The sequence below is a fragment of the Nerophis lumbriciformis genome, linkage group LG27, assembly GCF_033978685.3.
Source record: "Nerophis lumbriciformis linkage group LG27, RoL_Nlum_v2.1, whole genome shotgun sequence".
In the NCBI taxonomy this organism is placed as follows: domain Eukaryota; kingdom Metazoa; phylum Chordata; class Actinopteri; order Syngnathiformes; family Syngnathidae; genus Nerophis; species Nerophis lumbriciformis.
This window is the reverse complement of record NC_084574.2, coordinates 29,819,687-29,841,693: the sequence shown is the minus strand read 5'-3', so window position 1 is coordinate 29,841,693 and position 22,007 is coordinate 29,819,687. Positions and strand designations below refer to the sequence as shown.

At 39.1% G+C, this 22,007-nt stretch overlaps 1 protein-coding gene across 2 annotated transcripts in view; it reads left to right on the top strand.

Moving 5' to 3' along the window:
• The window catches only part of grk4 (G protein-coupled receptor kinase 4), a 174,410-nt gene extending 152,758 nt beyond the window's left edge, over positions 1–21,652 (top strand). The window contains exons 13-16 of one of the 2 annotated variants that reach the window (XM_061988186.1): positions 5,332–5,469; positions 14,083–14,220; positions 21,151–21,282; positions 21,567–21,652. In XM_061988186.1, coding sequence (XP_061844170.1) covers positions 5,332–5,469; positions 14,083–14,220; positions 21,151–21,282; positions 21,567–21,623 — 465 coding nt within the window. In that variant the 3' untranslated portion in view covers positions 21,624–21,652. Of the gene's footprint in view, positions 1–5,331; positions 5,470–14,082; positions 14,221–21,150; positions 21,329–21,566 lie in introns of both variants that reach the window. The other variant, XM_061988187.1, reaches the window with a different exon arrangement.
• The last annotated feature ends 355 nt before the right edge of the window (positions 21,653–22,007 follow it).

The following is a 22,007-nucleotide window of genomic DNA, read 5'->3' as shown; positions in this document are numbered from 1 at the left end:
ATTCAGAGTTCCGCTTTTCATCATTTTCAGCAGACTGCATTGCAAAATTATTAACCCGCCCTCTTTCTCTCACACGAGATCCACCAAGGAATGGGGCCGTATGAATCCATTCTCTACTGTATGTGCAATAGCATGCAAAAGTGTAACTCGGACAACTTTGTCATATGCTGCCACAATATAATTATCATATGCTTACCTTTCTTCTATCATCCTGGTTCCCAAATGTTGGTGCTGAATGCATAAATGTGAGCTTTGATGACTTCATGAGTTGAGTGAACAGTGAAGTGTTCCATGCTGGATTGGTTGCTACCAGGCGAAACAAACCATCCATCCATCCATTTTCTACCGCTTATTCCCTTTTGGGGTTTCGGGGGGCGCTGGAGCCTATCTCAGCTACAATCGGGCGGAAGGCGGGGTACACCCTGGACAAATCGCCACCTCATCGCAGGGCCAACACAGATCGACAGACAACATTCACACTCACATTCACACACTAGGGCCAATTTAGTGTTGCCAATCAACCTATCCCCAGGTGCATGTCTTTGGAGGTGGGAGGAAGCCGGAGTACTCGGAGGGAACCCACGCAGTCACGGGGAGGACATGCAAACTCCACACAGAAAGATCCCTAGCCCGGGATTGAACCCAAGACTACTCAGGACCTTCGTATTGTGAGGCAGATGCACTAACCCCTCTTCCACCGTGCTGCCCGGCGAAACAAACCATTTTGCATTTTTGCAAGGGGGTGTAGGTTGTGTTACATATTCCTAATTGGATTCAAACAACCTTATTATGGAATTTTCACAGGAAAGTGTATTTTATCTAATCTTAAGATGTCATATTTGATAATTGACGTATTTAAATGAAATTTAAAAAATCTTCAATGGTTTACAAAAGCCCCCTGTCCAGGATCATGTAGCCCCCCTAGTGGTTGTGGCCCTAAACCACCGCATAGAATGCTTCTGACATGGGTTGGCCCTGAGTAGAAGTTACAAATGTATGTGGCTTGACGACAAAAGAAGAAGTTGAGGGTTCTAGGCAGAAAGGGCTCCCAAAAAATTTGGAATCAATCAAGTATCTACGCAACCTATGCAGACTCCTAATTGGGTACACTTTACTAGTAAATAGGTCGATCCCAATTTTTGGACTGCCTTAATTGTTCAGTCCCTCGAGGAATTTGCAATGTTGCGATCGCACTAATTCATGCAAATTCAACCAATCCTTGTGAAATATACACAGTATCGCAACTTTGTCCAAAGCTCACAACTTTCCAGCATATTTTGGCAACTGTGTAATCAAGACTTATGTTTGTTTCTTGTGTAGACAAAGCAGGACTCGCAGTGTGTAACAAGATACACCGACTCTAAAAAATTAATAGGATGCAACTTGTTGGCATAGCAGGCTGAAGTGGGGTGATTTTTATTTTTATTTTGTCATTTGTGTGAAACTATTTTATTATTTCACTCAAACCGGAATTTATTTAGATGCATGTTTTGGATTATTGACAACTCATGACAAATGTTTTAATAAATTATTTGTAGTAAAAAACAACAAAATTAACAATAAAGTGACCTTCTGTGGGCTACCCTCTGTTTAATATCATTTAATGTACAACATATTTCATATATATTATTTCTCGTGGACGGAAAACATTTTCTGCATCAAAAACACAACCTTTTAATGCAAGACCACCACACAGTTAGAACATACTTGCCAACCTTGAGACCTCCGATTTCGGGAGGTGGGGGGTGGGGGTGGGGCGGGGGCGTGATTGGGGGAGAGGCTAAGAGGGGAGCAGTATATTTACAGCTAGAATTCACCAAGTCAAGTATTTCATATATATATATATATAAATATATATATATATATATATATATATATATATATATATATATATATATATATATATATATATATATATATATAAATATATATATATATATATAAGAAATACTTGACTTTCAGTGAATTCTAGCTATATATATATATTTATTTTATTATATATATTATATATATATATATATATATAATATATATATATATATATATATATATATATATATATATATATATATATATATATATAAATAAAAGAAATACTTGAATTTCAGTGTTCATTTATTTACACATATACACACACATAACACTCATCTACTCATTGTTGAGTTAAGGGTTGAATTGTCCATCCTTGTTCTATTCTCTGTCACTATTTTTCCAACCATGCTGAACACCCTTTCGCAAGTACCCAGAAAGGTTTCGAGTACCACCAAAAAAACTGAATCTCTGAAGACAGTATAAAAATCTGTGTTAAAGGTGTACAAATACTGTTTGTATAATAAGCATGTTATTTTTTACAAATGAGGGTTAAGAGTTCAGTACTAAAAAAAAAAGAAAAGAATGTGGCTTAAGTACAGTTTTTTAATTGAGCTGCTGCATTTTTTGGTTGGGTTGTTTATTTATTTTGAGTAACTTCTATACATTTCTAAAAGGGGAGGAATGTAATAGTGATCTATGTTTGTCTGTTGCCATCTCCTGGTGAATGTTGGCTATAGCGTACTGGGGTTACTTTTTGGTTGGCCAACGATTTACGTGGTGTTGCGCACCTGACGTCACTCAGGTCCGCATGGAGCTAGAGGGGGCGTGGCTTCCAACGCCGCCTGAATTTCGGGAGTTTTTCGGGAGAAAATTTGTCCCGGGAGGTTTTCGGGAGAGGCGCTGAATTTCGGGAGTCTCCCGGAAAATCCGGGAGGGTTGGCAAGTATGAGTTAGAACAGCCTATATGAATACAACCAAACAGATTATGGGTTTACATGATCTGATCGGGCGCATTCATGTCTCTGTGCGAGGCCCCTAATCTCAGTGGCTCATGAAGGCCCCTTTCTATACACCAGTGGCCTGATTAACACAGCATGTGCAATCTATAAAATAGTGTGTACTATTAGTGGGCGTCCTGCGTGTGATTTACTAAGACTGCACGTACAATTGTAAAGCGGTGCAGACCGCCTTAATTAAATAAGGATTTTGCGTGTACTATACCAGGCATCACCACGTAGACATTCATTTACTGCACATTCATGTTATCATTAATGAGCATTGTAAAAGAAGTCATCCAGTGCATCTACAAAACCCAAAACCAGTGAAGTTGTCACGTTATGTAAATCGTGAATAAAAACAGAATACAATGATTTGCAAATTCTTTTCAACTTATATTTAATTGAATACACTGCAAAGACAAGATAGTTAACGTTCAAACTGGAAAACTTTGGTATTTTTTGCAAATATTAGCTCATTTGGAATTTGATGCCTGCAACATGTTTAAAAAAAAACTGGCATAGGTGGCAAAAAAGACTAAGAAAGTTGAGGAATGCTCATCAAACACTTATTTGGAACATCCCACAGATGAACAGGCTAATAGGGAACAACTGGGGGCCATGATTGGGTATAAAAGCAGCTTCCATGAATTCCTCAGTCATTCACAAACAAGGATGGGGCTAGGGTCACCACTCTGTGAACAAATGCGTGAGCAAATTGTTTAAGAACAACATTACTCAACCAGCTATTGCAAGGAATTTAGGGATTTCACCATCTACAATCCGTAATATCATCAAAAGGTTCAGAGAATCTGGAGAAATCACTGCACGAAAGCGACATCAGTGTGTAAAGGATATCACCACATGGGCTCAGGAACACTTCAGAAAACCACTGTCAGTAATTACAGTTTGTCACTACATCTGTAAGTACAAGTTAAAACTATACTAAGCAAAGCGAAAGCCATTTATCAACAACACCCAGAAACGCCGCCGGCTTTGCTGGGCCCGAGCTCATCTAAGATGGACTGATGCAAAGTGGAAAAGTGTTCTGTGGTCTGAGGAGTCCACTTTTCAAATTGTTTTTGGAAACTGTGGACGTCGTGTCCTCCGGACCAAAGAGGAGAAGAACCATCCGGATTGTTTTAGGCGCAAAGTTCAAAAGCCAGCCTCTGTGATGGTATGGGGGTGTATTAGCGCTTGTTTTGCTTACCTAAGAGACCCAATTCACTTTGCACACGTTTAGTAGATCAGCTTTGCATGTGCTAGCAGGTTTGTGCACATGTTTTAGTACACGCAAACCTTCAGTAAACCAGGCCCTAGGTGGTGTACATTAAAGCCATCATTGTGACAATCTGAGCTAAATTGTCATTTTTGTAGCCATTTCAATGTGAGAGTTTGACATGAGTTGTTTATTATAACTTAGAAAAAACAGTTTTTAATGCAATCCCACTCATCTGTATTCCGAGAGAGAGCCACTGAGTGTTCTGTTTCTGAGCCAGAGCGGATAGGACGTTTATTTGTGTCTTGCTGTGGAACATTCTGACCTGAGGTTCAACAGATTAGAAGACTCCCTAGAGAGAGAATGAGTGAGGAAAGCAAGAAGAAAGGTTTCTGGACAGAGGAAAAAAGAGGTTTGAAAACTAGGGGAGGGGAAAGAAGTGACATGGCAGAGATATGGCTATGACCAAAAAAAAACCTAAAAAGTCATGGGATTTGTCAAGAAAGTGAGTGTGGCCCTTTATGTTGTTGTGCAAAATCTGGCCTGTGGAGGTGGTGCGAAAAAGTGAGTTTGTAGATGATACATTTACACACCTCAAAATACAGCCACTAAACACCACTCATCCACATCATAGGCCCGCTGTGGTGTAGGTGGTGTGGAGGGAACATTATCTACAAGCGCTTATAGAGTAGAAACAGGAGCAATTCTATCCATGATGGTGCATTAACCTTTAGTTTGCTGTGCATTACTGATGGTCTTTATTCGATTATGATACATAGTCAGGAAGAATACATGTACAGTACAGGCCAAATGTTTGGACACACCTTCTCATTTCAATGCGTTTTCTTTATTTCCATGACTATTTACATTGTAGATTGTCACTGAAGGCATCAAAACTCTGACACCTCTGAAGTGAAAAAACATTCCAGGTGACTACCTCGTGAAGCTCATCGAGAGAATGCCAAGAGTGTGCAAAGCAGTAATCAGAGCAAAGGGTGGCTATTGTGAAGAAACTAGAATATAAAACATGTTTTCAATTATTTCACTTTTTTTTGTTAAGTACATAACTCCACATGTGTTCATTGACAATACACAATGTAAATAGTCATGAAAATGAAGAAAGTGGATTGATTGAGAAGGTATGTCCAAACTTTTGGCCTGTTCTGTATGTTTTATAATAAATAACACTAGACTCCCTCACCTGTATTTTTTATGCATTTGCACCAGCCTTTTAATTAATTCATTTACTTTATTCAACATTCACATGTTTATGGTTGTATGTCTTTCTGTGTTTTTTTGCTTCAGCTCCTGTCTAAAGATCCTAAGATTCGGCTTGGTTGCCAGGGTCGGGGGGCTATCGAGGTCAAGCAGCATCCCATCTTCAAAAACATCAACTTCAAACGATTGGAGGCCAACATGCTGGAGCCTCCTTTCAGCCCAGATGTAAGAGCATGCACACACTGCCAGGAAAGATATTAACCTAGGAGTGGGGCGATGTATCGATATAGAGAAGTATTGTGATATTTAATATCACAATACATTATCATCAATACTTTCATCAATCCTGCTTAGTGAATGGAGTTACCGTAGTGGGAGATGAGAGCCCCAAAACATTTTTTGGTTTGAGACATTTAAGGACTTCAATGTAAGAAATATCTGAAGTACTGTAGTTTTATTCCCAAGCGCCTATATTTTCCTTCTAACACGGCAGTAAGAAAACCGTGTGGCTTAATCCTCATTAGCTTTGTCTGCGCTGGTGTGCACAGGAGAGGCATTCTCTTAAAGAGACAGTAATTTTCACTTAAGTCCTAACTGAAAATAAACATGAGATTAATCAAATGCTGTCACATTGCTTGGAACTAGTGCTACAAAATGATAATTTTTTTCCAATCGCATAAATCACACTTTTGAATTTGGATTAATAAAGACTAATCATAGGTTATTAACGTACTTTCCGGACTGTAGGTTGCTACTTTTTTCCTCATCTTTAAACCCTGCAGCTACTATAAAGGTGAGGCTAATCCTCATGTTTTTTTCTTTGCTAATGGCTACATTATGGAATGGATTAAGCAAAGAAATCAAACAATGTACAAAAATGATCAGAAAGTGTTCAAATTCAAAGTGTTTACAAATTACAAGGAAGAAGAATTCTGATAAACATATTGAACCTTATTTAAAAAAGGAGAACATTTTATTCCTCTTATAAAGAGCGACTAAAGACATCAATGACTTTTCTGTTTTGTTTGATCAGCCGTTTTACTGCCGTGTGACAGGCACAGTTTGAAAACAATTAAGGTATGTAATTAAACATTTACAAAATCTTCCTATGCAAATATTTCATTTCGCAAGGCACCGGTATATATCCGCGGCTTATAGTCCGGTGAGGCTAATATTTGAAAATATATTTATTTTTCAAAAATGTTGTGTATGTGGCTTGCGGTTTTACTAATAATTAAACAAACTTAAAAAAGGACTGTAATATTTTGACAAAAATTTAAAAAAATTGTAAGAATGTCATCCAGGAATATTTTCAAATGTTTTGCTTGAATACACGTCATTTTATTTTCAACTCTTTTGTATAAAATTCAGTCAGGATGTATTTTAAAGTGAAATTTGCCAGCGATCACACCAGCCAGAGTCTCCTCACTCATATTTGCACTGATTGTCCTGAATCACTGACAATATAACAACCCACACCACCTTAAGTTGAAGGACAGATTTGGTAATTAAACCAGTCCTTCACTTTTTGTCAGACACCTACAAAAACCCTGTTTACTAGTGATGAGTCAACCGATACTGATTGCATCAAAACATTATGAAACACAAAGACTGATACTGTATCACTTGATGCATTGATGTCTGTGTCACTTTAAGAAAAAAAAATTGTGACCAATACAACTGCTGTCTCATTTGACTGTAAAGCATCAAACCATGTTTATCAGGTCGTGCTTCTTTCGGCTCACCAATGACAGCTCGCAGAAGTTGCAGGAGTGGCGTTCCGCGTTTGATATCAGTATTCGTTCCCATCATTGATCTAAACGGAACTAAGGAAAAAGAAACATTCCCAAGTGTGGGATAGTTTTAATTTTATAGTACCAAGTAGGGTTGTCTCGATATCAATATTTTGGTACCAAAATATATTTCGATACTTTTCGATACTTTTCTAAATAAAGGGGAGCACAAAAAATTTCATTATTGGCTTTATTTTAACAAAAAAATCTTAGAGTACATTAAACATAAGTTTCTTATTGCAATCGAAGAACAAATTTGTCCTTAAATAAAATAGTGAACATACAAGACAACTTGCCTTTTAGTAGTTGTAAGCAAACAAAGGCTCCTAATTTTTCTGCTGACGTATGCAGTAACATATTGTGTCATTTCCCATTCTTTTATTTTGTAAAAATTATAAAGGACAAGCTGTAAAAAAAATATTATTAATCTACTTGTTCATTTACTGTTAATATCTGGTTATTTTCTGTTTAAACATGTTCTATCTACACTTCTGTTAAAATGTAATAAACACTTGTTCTTCTATTGTTTGGATACTTTACATTAGTTTTGGATGATACCACAAATTTAGGTATCGAGCCGATACCAAGTAGTTACAGGGTCATATATTGGTCATAATTTAAGTTCTCATGTGTCGAGGGAAGGAAGTATTTCTTGAGTTTATGAATAAAATATGAATTAAAAAAAACAATAAAAACAACTGATGTAATCATAGTAGTATCGACTGGATACTCTCTTGTACTTGGTATCATTACAGTAGATGTCAGGTGTAGATCCACCAATGGCATTTTTTTACATTGTGCATCGGTGAGCTATCGTATCCTCCTACGGTGTGTAGTGAAACATGTTTAGCTATTCCTCGTCCTGCAGGGATGATACTTGTAAGAAACGTACTTTATTTGTCGCCATGGAGGCGAGGATTAGTGATTTAGAAGTAGCTAAAACACTGCCGATTGCGGATGGACATTAGCCGCTAGCCAGCTTGCCATGTCTTAAAGCACCTCTTCCTGATAGCGTTTCAGTGTTAAAGTTTCACCTTTATCGTTAGTTTTTGAGCCAAAATGCGTCCATTCTCCCTTTTCTGTCTACACACTGTGTCTGTTTATAAGTACTCCGTGATTGTGCGCTGCCGAACATGCTCCTCTGCTCGTAAAAACAGCAATGTCATGACGTGACAACGACGACGCGCCGTCATGCTTTTAAAAAAAAAAATATGGCGAACCGGTTCGGAGTATAGTACTGTTTTTGATTCATTAGTACCGCGATACTATACTAGTACCGGTATATACCGTACAACCCTAGTACCAAGTAAAGCTCATTGACCACAGTTGCATTTTTCATAATTTCTTATTGTGCAGCCGATCGTTTGTAAAAAAACAAAACAAAAGCAAAAACAAAAAAAAATGCTAACAATTAATTTTATTTGCAAGCCAAGTGTAGAGACTTTTTTTTTAATCCAGAGGAGGGCACCGTTATGAAACAGGAACCAGAGTCGTGCATAGAGAGCGTATGGACAACTAAACGAGAGGCGCCATGTTTGGTACCTAAAACGTGTGCAGCTGTAACCGAAACCATGCAGTTGTGTCGTTCTGATGAAAAAAAACGAAATAATAAGTACAAATATAGTTCTAAATATACTTCAGCTCATAAACTTTCAGTAAAACATGCTTTTATTCCGTCAAAGTAGCATATGTAAAAAAAAACAATTTTGCGGACATTTTTGATGGACTTCATCGCTACATTCATGCAGTGTTTCGTGACTAGTAGCTCTCGAACACACTCCCGCCGACAAATTAAATGTCAGAAAATACACAAACACCAAAAATAAATGTATTACCCTAATTTTGCCCAAATCCTCATTAGCTTTGCACCAACATTTACAGCAAAATTATGACTTTTGTGTGAAGTATGTCAACTGTGGTGTCTGCCTCCAATGTATTGTTCGTAATCACTGCGCTATATACTGTATGCCTATGCTTTTACTTTTGTTTTGTTTAATATTTTTCAAAGGTTTTGCTGTGGCGGGTCATGGCTTCTTGATTTCATTATCACCATATTAATTTGAATACTGAACTAATGCTGCTTTGTATTGCAATATGTCTTAGTTTAGTTTGGATTATTGGTGACACATGCAGAAAAGGTGCAATTTTGAAGTAAGGTTTTTTTTAGGTGAAGTGTATTAATACACTGCGATGAGGTGGCGACTTGTCCAGGGTGTACCCCGCCTTCCGCCCGATTGTAGCTGAGATAGGCTCCAGCGCCCCCCGCGACCCCAAAGGGAATAAGCGGTAGAAAATGGATGGATGGATGGATGTATTAATACACTGTTACTGAGAGTGCGATTTACCACGTTTTCCCATATGTTTGCTTACCTAAACTGTTGTTATTGGCTCTCTAGCCTTCCCGGCGAACCTTCACTTCCCATATTTTTCTCCTTTATGGGTTGCGGAAAACGTATGCAATTGCTTCCCGCATTTTTTGCGAGTGGTGCATCCCATTTACACGGCAAACACTCTTCAAATAAAATAAATGTCTAATGAGGAAGTGCAGTGTTGCTTGCCTGCGGCTTCAAACTGGTACGTAACATGCACCCTGTAGTCACGGGAGTGCTTTTTGACCAATCATTGAGGGGATCGCTTGAAACCAGGTTGTCAATACTCTCTATACACGACTCTTACAGGAACACAGTGTCAGTGCAGTGTCAATACAGGCGTCATTTACAGTCTGTTTACAAAAAATGTACAGTTATCTTGCACTTAAAGAGTCATTGTTGTTGCAACGTTGCTGTTTGTAATTCATTTATGCTGCTAAGTATATCATTTTTGTTTCACTCTTTTCACAGCATCACCATATCGAGATAATGCCGGGTCGTGAGCTAGCCTAAGAGTCCCAGTCCTACACTGAACTGTAGAAAGTAGCAAAATCATGACGCTGTCACTAATGAATTTTAATTATAAGCTACTTTGCATCGATTGCCAGGTGGTGAGAAACCCATCTGGAATTTATTATTGTTTAAAAACTAAATTTGCCGCTGCCTTGTGTCAGACGGAACCTATTCTTTCCATTATGTATGAAAACAGAGCCCTGCCTAAATAAACATAACTCTATAGTAGTGAACCAAAGGAATTATTTTATTTTCATTCTCATGATCCCAAAAACAGACTGACAGAGTGAAAGTAAGTGTTTTGAGGGGTTAAACCAATATTTGACAGGCTGGTAGGGTTATCTGTTGCTATTTGGGCTTTTTCAGGTTAATAGGAAAGTAGTATCAACGTTCTCAGAGATAGTGGCTGTGTTCCAAACTACACACTTCTACACACGCAGTCATTGCCATCTTGGCTACGTAGCAGAAGCGAGGGACTGACTTGAGTGGTTGCAACTCACTATTAAAAAGGAATGAAGGAAAATAAATTAACATTGCGATCGTCATTTCTGGTAAGTGTGCGACGATAGTAATCGATTTGGTAACGGGTCCAGCTAGCGCGGCTGTGCGATAGTACCTTGTGTTTACCTCACTCCCCGATGCTTAGAGCAGTGTTTTTCATCCACTGTGCCGCGGCACATAGTGTGCCGTGGGAGATTATCTAATTTCACCTATTTAGGTTAAAAATATTTTTTGCAAACCTGTAATTATAGTCTGCAAATAATGTGTTGTTGTTGAGTGTCGGTGCTGTCTAGAGCTCGGCGGAGTAACCGTGTAATACTCTTCAATATCAGTAGGTGGTAGCCGGTAGTTAATTGCTATGTAGATGTCGGAAGCAGCGTGCAGGTAAAAAGGTATCTAATGCTTAAACCAAAAATAAACAAAAGGTGAGTGCCCCTAAGAAAAGGCATTGAAGCTTAGGGAAAGCTACGCAGAACGAAACTAAAACTGAACTGGCTACAAAGTAAACAAAAACAGAATGCTGGACGACAGCAAAGACTTACAGCGTGTGGAGCAGACGGCGTCCACAAAGTACATCCGTACATGACATGACAATCAACACCAAAATAGGAGCGCATGACAAGAACTAAAGCACTACACACGGGAAAACACTGAAAAACTCAAAATAAGTCACGGCGGGATGTGACAGGCCGTGACAGTACACCTACTTTGAGACAAGTGCTATAGTGATGCATGGTTTGTTATGGTTATGGTTTGAATTCATATCCGACAATTGCGACAACGACTTTTTACTGTCAACTGAGTTTCGTTTTTTAACGATTTGTGCTGGTGGTGTGCCTCCAGATTTTTTTCAATGCAAAAAATGTGCCTTGGCTCAAAAAAGGTTGAAAAACACTGGCTTAGAGAACTGCGCTACACAATGAGTTGACGCTCCAGGGCTTTTAGCTCATTGGCTAATGTATGTAGTTGCCGGTTCAGTGCTGATCACTATTACATTGGAAAAGCCACAGGAACTAAGTGTACATAATATAACAGTGTACATATTATACCAGTGGCGGGCCGCGCGTTTCCCACCTAGGCCTTCAGTGGTGTCCGACTTCAATGATTACCTCTCAAAATACCATCATTGATGTCACCACATGACCATTTCTGGAGAAATACTATACAGCAGTGATCCTCAACAGGCGGACCGCGGTCCATGTCCGGACCCAGCGACGTGTCCGTCCGGACCCAGCACGAATTATAGTAAAAAAAAAAAAAAAAAAAAAAGTTTTTTTATTATTATAATTATAATTATTATAAAAAAATATAATAATTGTATTTATCTGTGAGTTATCGCTAGCGCAAGTCAACGTTCTTTGTTGTTTTTAGTCAAATATCTCCACGTTTCGTTTACTCTTCTCGTGTCTCACTCACTCCGTCTCTCTCTCTCTCTCTCTCTCTCTCTCTCTCTCTCTCTCTCTCTCTCTCTCTCTCTCTCTCTCTCTCTCAGAGAGAGAAAGAGAGAGAGACGGAGTGAGAGCGAGAGAACGCCACTCTGATTGGCTAATTCCGGGGTATGGGTTGTCATCTCTTTCACAACGACGCGCTGATAGGCTGTTACCACCTGGGTCATGTGCACAGTGCATGGAACCTTTCGCTGCAGGCACACAGTTGTCTCGTATAGCTACTTCGCTAACTGTTCACTTGTCAGTCACTGAATGTGAATCAAATCACAATGGCATGCTCCAAGTTGGCTCAGGCTGGTAAAAGAAAGGTGGACAGGGAAAACCGACGTTTCAAGGAAGAATGGACAGAGCAATATGTTTTCATCCTACCTACTGCAAGTACCAGACCAATGTGTCTACTATGCAACACTACTGTTGCTCTGGTGAAAAGTGAAAATCTGAAACGTCACTATCTGAAAGAGCACCGCGAATTTGAAGAGACATTTCCTCATGATTCAGAGCTAAGAAAAAAAGAAATCACAAGGCTGAAAAAGCCATATGAAACATCAAGCAAGATTTTTGTTAAATCTATGACACAACAACAAATAGCAACAGAGCAGTAACGTGCGGTGAGGTTGATGGCTGGTGAGGCACTGACTTCAACACAGTCAGATTTACAAACATATGAACCCTAAAGAGTATCTTATTCACCATTTGATTGGCAGCAGTTAACGGGTTATGTTTAAAAGCTCATACCAGCATTCTTCCCTGCTTGGCACTCAGCATCAAGGGTTGGAATTGGGGGTTAAATCACCAAAAATGATTCCCGGGCGCAGCGCCGCTGCTGCCCACTGCTCCCCTCACCTCCCAGGGGGTGATCAAGGGATGGGTCAAATGCAGAGGACACATTTTTTCAAAGTTCTTATTTATTTTTGTTTCAAAGAAAATATTTCATGTATTTTATTGGATATTTATTTTATTTTTGTTAATTTTAAGAAAATGTTAAACTACCTACCTCCTGCTATTATATAAGCTTGACCGATAATAAACGGACCCAGCCTGTTTCAAAAAAACATTTGTGGACCTTCAAGATTTGTACTTGAGGACCCCTGCTATACAGAAACACATTTACGCACTACTGTCATTGAAACACATCAACAGTGTACAAAACTGGCTATTTTCTGGCGCATTTAAAAATCTATAAGTCCGCATCAGAAAATTTAAACATATCTTATATGTGGTACTGTCAAAATTAAAATTGCAAAAAAACACATTAAACGTGAAAAAATAAAGAAATCAAATATTTGAACTCACAATTTGTAGGACCCATTTGATGCCGTGGAACCCCTCGTAGTCGGTTGATTCGAGTGGAAATGGCCCATCGTCCCACAAGATGTAGTTTCTCTTTAAATATCCTTCTTGAAAATGGCCTTGCAAATATATATCTGCCAGCTAATCAACGTTTTGTTCTCCTTCTTTGTGGGTCAACAACACCCGCTTCCTGCTAAATTGCAACTTGTGAACGGATACTCACTTTGGAATGACAAGTGAGTATCCAATCACAGTCTCGTTAACATCAGGCTACATAGAGAGGCTACTGTCAACAACTTGTGATCCGATTGGCTATCGCAACTGTCTATCAACTGTATGTGTTCTCAAATTCATCCGCTAACGGCCCCGGAGAGTATCCAATCACAGGACGCGTGAACGTCACGTTCAGCGTGAGGCCAGCTAGAAGGCCTTACTGACAACAACTCGTGATCTGATCGGCTATCGCAACTGTCTATCAACTGTATGTGTCCGTTCACATACAGTGCATAGACGCCCGCATTGTTGATTCTGAAGGCCCCGGGCAGATTTGGTACAGCATGGCAACATAAATTAGATTAATTCTGATTGGATACGAACTAAAACTAAAAACAACAGCACTGGAAAGAGCATAATATGACATGAAGAGAATATGAATCATTTTAGATATTTAGGGAAAGTAAATAAAAAATTACGTTTATCTTTAATTATGATCATGATTTCTGGTTATGTTAAACCAGCAGAGAAGGTTTTGACACCGCAGTATTATACACATTTAAGTGTATATAAGTGGGAAATGTGCACAGCCAAACAGTTTCATTCTATTAAATTGTTGATGATTTGAGTAATTTAATTGTGATTGTAAACACATAAGTCTATTTTCCACGACATGTTTCTGCTCTTCCTTACGCTGTATTTCTCCGACAGCCCCGGGCCGTGTACTGCAAAGACGTCCTCGACATCGAGCAGTTCTCCACTGTCAAAGGTGTGAACCTTGACCCCACAGACGACGACTTCTACCACAAGTTTGTCACGGGGAGTGTCTCCATCCCGTGGCAGAATGAGGTACTGCAGCACCAGGCCACTGTGATTATGTCATTGTTCCAGCATGCTACATTGCAGTACATATAGTGCAGTGCACAGTGCTTCGAAGAAGAGTGTAACTGTAGAGGTATATTCCTTTCCATAAATGTGATAATGCAGTTGTTTTTACTTATTTGGCCAAAAATGCATTATTTATCAAATGTCCTATTCTCCGCTGATCTGTACCCAAACCGTTTGGGGACAACATCATCCGCATTTTCAGTCCAGTTCATGGCAGCACATCACGGCACAGTTTGGAATAGTATACACTAGTACAGGCCGGAAATTTGGACACACCTTCACATTTCAATACGTTTTCTTTATTTTCAAGACTATTTACATTGTAGATTGTCTCTGAAGGCCTCAAAACTAGGACACCTGTGAAGTGAATCCCCTTCCAGGTGACTACCTTTTTGAAGATCATCGAGAGAATGCCAAGAGTGTGCAAAAAAACTAATCAGAGCAAAGGGTGGCTATTTTGAAGAAGCTAGAATATAAAACATGTTTTCAGTTATTACACCTTTTTTTGTTAAGTACATAACTCCACATGTGTTCATTCACAGTTTTGATGCCTTAAGTGACAATCTACAATGTAAATAGTCATGAAAATAAAGAAAACCCATTAAATGAGAAGGTGTGTCCAAACTTTTGGCCTGTACTGTATGAAATCTCACTTGTGTTTACCACAGGTGCTTTGTGCTGTTCGAGTGTGATGCAGTCAATTAAACTGATAGAATTTAAGAAAATGAACATAATGAACAACAATGGTGTTTGTCAACTGGTCAGCTGTGGCATGTTGTAGGGATGGGTATAATTTACATTATCTTGTGCATTCCCTATTTGGACACCCCCTATTATTTTTTTTAAATTCAGAATCTTATAATGACATAAACGTATTTATTTATGTTTATTTATTTACAGACAGACATAGTTTTGTATTTCATTATTGTTTCTTTTGTTAATATCAGAGTCCGTTCTGCAAAAAGGTCATCCCGAGGAGCACACAGCTTATGGACAGGGACCCACAGTTAAAATATACATCATCATATAATATACAAAATACAGTACAATATAATACATTTCAAAATCTTATCATTATAATTTCATTTATAAATAAAAAACTAATATTTGAATCCACCAAATCAGTCTCAATATCCTATTATTCAAATTTGATTAAAAAGTTGCATCTTGAAGATCTGCGATAATCATAAATCTTTGTCTTAAGATATTTCAATTAAACGATAACCAACTCACTGGTGTCACCAGCAATCAATTCAGTTTTTTTATGTTAATTATAACATTTTTTCCACTCAAGCCATGTCATGGTCGAATGTTCAGTTTTGCATTTGAGTACAATATTTGTAACTTTGTGCTCATTTTTTTGAGTAAGAAAGCTTAAGCCCAACTTCCTTTTTTATTTATTCATTCAATAGATCAACATCTTTAACTGCTACATCCAAGCTAACATTTATTCAGAAAAACCTTATTGCAGCATTTTACTATACTGTTCATGTTTACATTTTTGCCATTTATATCAAGGAAATAGCTAAGTTTGTATACACATATGATAAACTAATCTGATTGGAATACCGCACGTCCCTTCAATATTATGATATATTTCCATGTAATTGATCATTGATGCATGATTGTGGTGATGTTAGACCAGGGGTCGGCAACCCAAAATGTTGAAAAAGCCATATTGGACCAAAAAATAATTTAAAAAAAATCTGTCTGAAGCCGCAAAAATTTAAAAGCCTTATATAAGTGTTATAATGAAGGCAACACATGATGTAAGTGTCTATATTAGCTATATTAGCCTACCATCAAAGGCTGACGCAAATCTTTGTTGACAGAAATGTTGTATTTTAATTTTTATTCTACACATTTTTGCAACATTGGAAATTGTTAGTAAAATGGAGTCTTCTCACAGGATGAGATAATTTCTGGAAATTACTGGCTCAGAATGGCCAAAGATATAGATGTGTGTGTCCAAGTTTAAGGAAACGGCAAGCCGTCTTCTTCTATTGGATTTATTACAATCTTTGCAAGCTGGGTGACGTTTGCTGTGGTCTGGAACAACATGGCACACAAACAACTTACAGAATTGCAGCCAATATTACATACAGATAATGTGTCATGCACATATAAATTACATAGACAGAGGACATAAGTAAAGAAAATGAAATGGACTCAAATATAACTACAAACGAGGCATAATGATGCAATATGTACATACAGCTAGCCTAAATAGCATCGATTAGTTTGCAGTCATGGATTGACCAAATATGCCTGATTAGCACTCCAATAAGTCATTAACATCCACAAAGCTCACCTTTGTGCATTCACGCACAGCATAAAACATTTGGTGGACAAAATGAGACAAATAAGGAGTGGCATATGTAAAGAAACTACGATGAGTTCAAGGATCGCTGAAATTAGTAGGACAAAACGGTGCTTGCCAAATACTCTCATCAGTGAAGCATGTTTAATAGAAAACAGTGGCATTTCTAACAATTAGGAAGGTTTGTGTCACTTGTTGTTACACTGAGTCCGCATCTTTTGAGGTGAAGTACAACCAAACGTTGGAACATTTTGGCGCGAGCATTTTAGCATTTTAGATGATCGCCATCATCTGTGCAGGTGAAAAACTATGGCGTCACATTAGTGCCAAAAATCCGAGCGCATAAAAACTGTTATCGCGCGCTGATTCTCCACTTTGTGCGCGCGCGACACCCTTTTGCGCGCGCCTGGTGCCTTTTTGCGCGCGCCTGGTGCCTTTCTGCGCGCGCGCGTGGTGCCTTTCTGCGCGCGCGTGGTGCCTTTCTGCGCTCGGTCTGTGCGCTCTCTGTGTACTCCTGGCATCTCTCCTCGCTCTGTCATGTTTCTTTTTGGCACTTTGGGGGTGGGTATGCTTAGACGGCCCCACCTTTCTGATTGGCTCTGAGCATTTTTCATATGACCAATGATTCTCCAGCGTAGCAAAGTTGTAGCCATCTTACCTCGGACAGCTAGCCTCAATCATTACATTGATGTCAATGGTACATGTACTAATTAAATTACCATAACTTGCTCGATTTTTGACCAATTTACAAACGGTTTACCTTGTTACAAATCTTATTACATGTAGATATGACATAGGATGCTGTACCTGTTGAAATTACCTCTTTCGCTTTAAAAAAAAAAGACTTAATTGTGCAACATAGTTGTGTAGGGTCAGTGTTAGTCAGTTCTCTGATTATTTTAAACTGTTTCAGAATACATTATTAAAAGGCTATTTTTAACATTTTAAAAACAAAATTCAAAGATTATTTCATTAATTTTATGGCTGAATCAAAAGAAATTCCATAAATTAGAAAACAAATGTTCAACAAGAAGTGAAAATATGAAATAATGTTATGGTTGGATGTTATTGCTGGTGGAGCAGTTCTGGCTGAAAGATGTGATTATGGTGTTTGTTGTCTTATTATTTATTTGGGTCACATTTTGTATTACCCTGTATTGTGTTTATGTGGTATGAAATAACCTTCATCAGCGCACGACATGTTTTTATCCACTTCTTCCTCCGTAAATCTTGATACATATTGACGATGACCCGCCCTGCTATACTTCTGATTGGCTCTGAGCATTTTTCGCCTGACCAATCAGAAAGAAGGGGCCGTCTAAGCATACCCGCCCCCAAAGTACCAAAACGAAACATGACAGCGCACAGACCGAAACGGCGCGCGCGCAGAAAGGCACCATGCGCGCGCAAAAAGGCACCACGCGCGCGCAGAAAGGCACCGTGCGTGCGCAAAAAGGCACCACGCGCGCGCAAAAGGGTGTCGCGCGCGCGCGCACTTAGTGGAGAATCAGCGCGCGATAACAGTTTTTATGCGCTCGGATTTTTGCACTAATGTGGCGCCATAAAAAACTAACGTCGGGCGTAACACCGTCACGACATTCGACTCAGCAACAACTACCTCATTTTTGGCTCCTCATTGTGCCACTAAATTGATAGTACTCCAGTACCTCAACCTTCAAGCTTAATTAGTACTGTCCCGAAGCTTTTAACTCAAAACACTTGTATCTCAAATCAACTTTGCCCATTGAAATGAATTAAAGTCAATTTCATTGGTTCTTGCCCCCCACTCCCAAACAAATGTAATAATATCGAATATGCCTTTTTAAAGAGAAGAACAAACTTACAGATAAGAAATATTGAATACAAAACAATGTTTCTGCAGCATTAAAAGTCATTAAATGGATTTCAATGTCCAGAGGCATTAAAAAAAAAAAGGTAGGCCATCCATTTTCTACCGGGCAGGGTGGTCACCCTGGACAAGTCGCCACCTCATCGCAGGGCCAATGTCTTCAATAAGTCAATTCATGGAACGATAAATGAAAACGAACCTAATAACTTTGCCGTCATTGATAAATTGCTACGTCTGTGTGTTTCTTTCTTTTTCTCTGGCTTTCAAATTAGAGACAAGATGTCCCGCTCTGTGCACCTGAGCTCGTCTATTTCACAGTAGAATTACATGAACAAAGTGAGCCTCTTGTCAGTCATCCACGATCTTTGTTTCGGTGCGCACAGGCGGTCGCGGCCCTCACGTTAATGTTGGAGCTGGAACTAACGGTCATTTTTAATGTGCACATTGCTTCGAAACCGTAGGGAAAAACCTTCGTGAAGGTGGGCTGTGTGAACCCCGAAAATTATGGTGTAACAAGCTGACCAAACACAGCTCTTTTGGTTCAAAAACAAAATCCATCCCATCCATTTTCTACCGCTTGTCCCTTTTGAGGTCGCGGGGGGTGCTGGAGCCTATCTCCGCTGCATTCGGGCGGAAGGCGGGGTACACCCTGGACAAGTCGCCACCTCATCACAGGGCCAACACAGATAGACAGACAACATTCACACACTAGGGACCATTTTAGTGTTGCCAATCAACCTATCCCCAGGTGCATGTTGATACACAAAATTCAAACAATCAGAACGTACAAGTAAACATGTTTTCAAAATAGAAATGATTTTTCTCTATGATTTTCAAACAGCAATTAAGAAATTGAAACAAAAGTACCATAAGGAAAGAAGAGGAAACACAAAAGAAAACATAGAACTTGTGCAAGGGATAACAAACGACAATAAAATAAACAAAACTAAAATTGTTATTTTATTTTGTCTTTGATGTCAATTTTCTTTATAAAGTCTTTTAGGATTTGGGAAGTTTTCATGACCTTTTTTATTTCTTCATCATCATTAGTGAATGCTTGTTAAAGCCTGTCGGTGGTAAAAACCAGAGAGGTGTTCTGCAGCGTGTGCCAAAAGATTTACAAACTTTGCTCAATGGGCATCAATGCGGTGAAATCACACATGCTATCAGCTAATCACAAGTCCACGATTAAAGGCAGGCAGCAGTTAACGGTGTCAAATTTCTTTGGCGCGACCAGCAAAGCAACTTCTGCTGTGTACAAAAAATGAAAATAGAAACAAACACTCACATTCAGTTCAGTTCAGTTCAGTTTCAGTTTATTTCGAACATGCATACAATTTTATTGTAATGCATCACATATTTCCAGTTGTTTCATTACAGCACGTCCGAAAAGGAGTAGGAAGAAGCTGAGCTTATTTAATGCGACCCCTTTTCATACCATAGCAATTTTATCCCATTTCCTAGTTCTCTGTAACAGAACAGTGAATAAATAATAAAAAAAATAATATACCATAGTAAGTAAACAAATATTAAATACATAAATAATTAGAGATGTCCGATAATGGCTTTTTGCCGATATTCCGATATTTTCCAACTCTTAATTACCGATTCCGATATCAACCGATACCAATATATACAGTCGTGGAATTAACACATTATTATGCGTAATTTTGTTGTGATGCCCCGCTGGATGCATTAAACAATGTAACAAGGTTTTCCAAAATAAATCAACTCAAGTTATGGGAAAAAAATGCCAACATGGCACTGCCATATTTATTATTGAAGTCACAAAGTGCATAATATTTTTTTAGCATGCCTCAAAACAGCAGCTCGGAATTTGGGACATGCGCTCCCTTAGAGAGCATGAGGAGGTTGAGGTAGCGGGGGGTGTATATTGTAGCGTCCCGGAAGAGTTAGTGCTGCAAGTGGTTCTGGGTATTTGTTCTGTTGTGTTACGGTGCGGATGTTCTCCCGAAATGTGTTTGTCATTCTTGTTTGGTGTGCGTTCACAGTGTGGCGCATATTTGTAACAGTGTTAAAGTTGTTTATACGGCCACCCTCAGTGTGACTTGTATGGTTGTTGACAAACTATGCCTGGCATTCACTTGTGTGTGTGAAAAGCTATAGATATTATGTGATTGGGCTGGCACGCAAAGGAAGTGCCTTTAAGGTCTATTGACGCTCTTTACTTCTCCCTACGTCCGTGTACCACTCCCTACAGCGGCATTTTAAAAAGTCATAAATTTTACTTTTTGAAACCGATACCGACAATTTCCGATACCACATTTTAAAGCGTTTATCGGCCGATAATATCGGCAGTCCGATATTATCGGACATCTCTATAAATAATCTATATCTCAAAAAAAAAAAGGGGTTCGAGATGTTCATCATAATTATTGTTCCGTGTACTTTGTGAACACTTGTACGGATATGCTAAAGGTTTTAGGTGTTGTACGGGCACGCAAATGTTTCAAATAACATTTTCCTTTAAGGCAGGGGGTGTCTTAAAGTACCGGTGCTAAAATATTGGTATCGAGACAACACTAGTATCGCGGTGCTATAATAATAGCGGTATACCATACAACACTCGTCTGGTTACTACCTTTATGATGCCATTATCATACCAATAATTATATTGATATCCATCCCTGCTCATCCTGACTGTATCGCTTGCTGGAAACCGCATTCAAAAATTCTAAAGCCGTTCCCTCTCTTTGTGTAGATGATCGAAATGGAGTGCTTCAAAGAAATCAACGTCTATGAGACCGATGGGACGCTATGTTCAGACCTGGACGTGAACCGACCTAACCCTCCACCAAAGAGAGGCTTCTTCTACCGCCTGTTCAGAAGAGAGGCAAGTGCTAGTGCTGCGGCAACTGTCCGAGGGGGTGGGGGCTAAGGTACTTCCTCTCCTCCTTCTTTTCCTCCTTGCTCTATGAAACGTGCCACCTGTCTCCTGCCTTTTTGAAGTTTGGGGGTTTGCCTGTTTCGTTCTCATTTTCTTTCCTTCATGTGATGTGGAAGGGCGCGGGGCGGGGGAGGGGCTTCTCATCTCATTCCTAACAGGGCTGTTTAGCACAGGGAGGTGACAGGCGATGTCGTTACGGGTGTGTCACGTCACGTATGCTCCTTCCCCAGGTTTGCTTTAAGAGCGGTTACAGCGACGACGAGTTCGAGGAGCCCTCACGACTTTAAACCACTCCTTCCACCCCCCCATCCACCCCCCCACCCCCCAGATCTAAACCATAAACTCCAGCCGAGTGCGAATCTTAGGAACTCAGTGAATGTTGACCTGTATTTATGAACTGTATTAAAAATGTATTATAATTAAAGAAAAAAGTATGAGTTTAAAGATTTTGTACCTTTGTACTTGAATTTATGTCTAGATGTATATTTTCACTAAAGGTTGTATTGTACAAAAAGCCATAAAAGTACCACTTGAATGCATACATTACATTTTGATTTTGTTGTCTTGGGAACGAGTATGGATAATGTTTATTTGGGCAGTTTTTGTTGTATTTTTTTTTTAAAGAAGCACAGTACCAGTTGTCTTTATTTTTCTCAATGTAGCATAAGGCC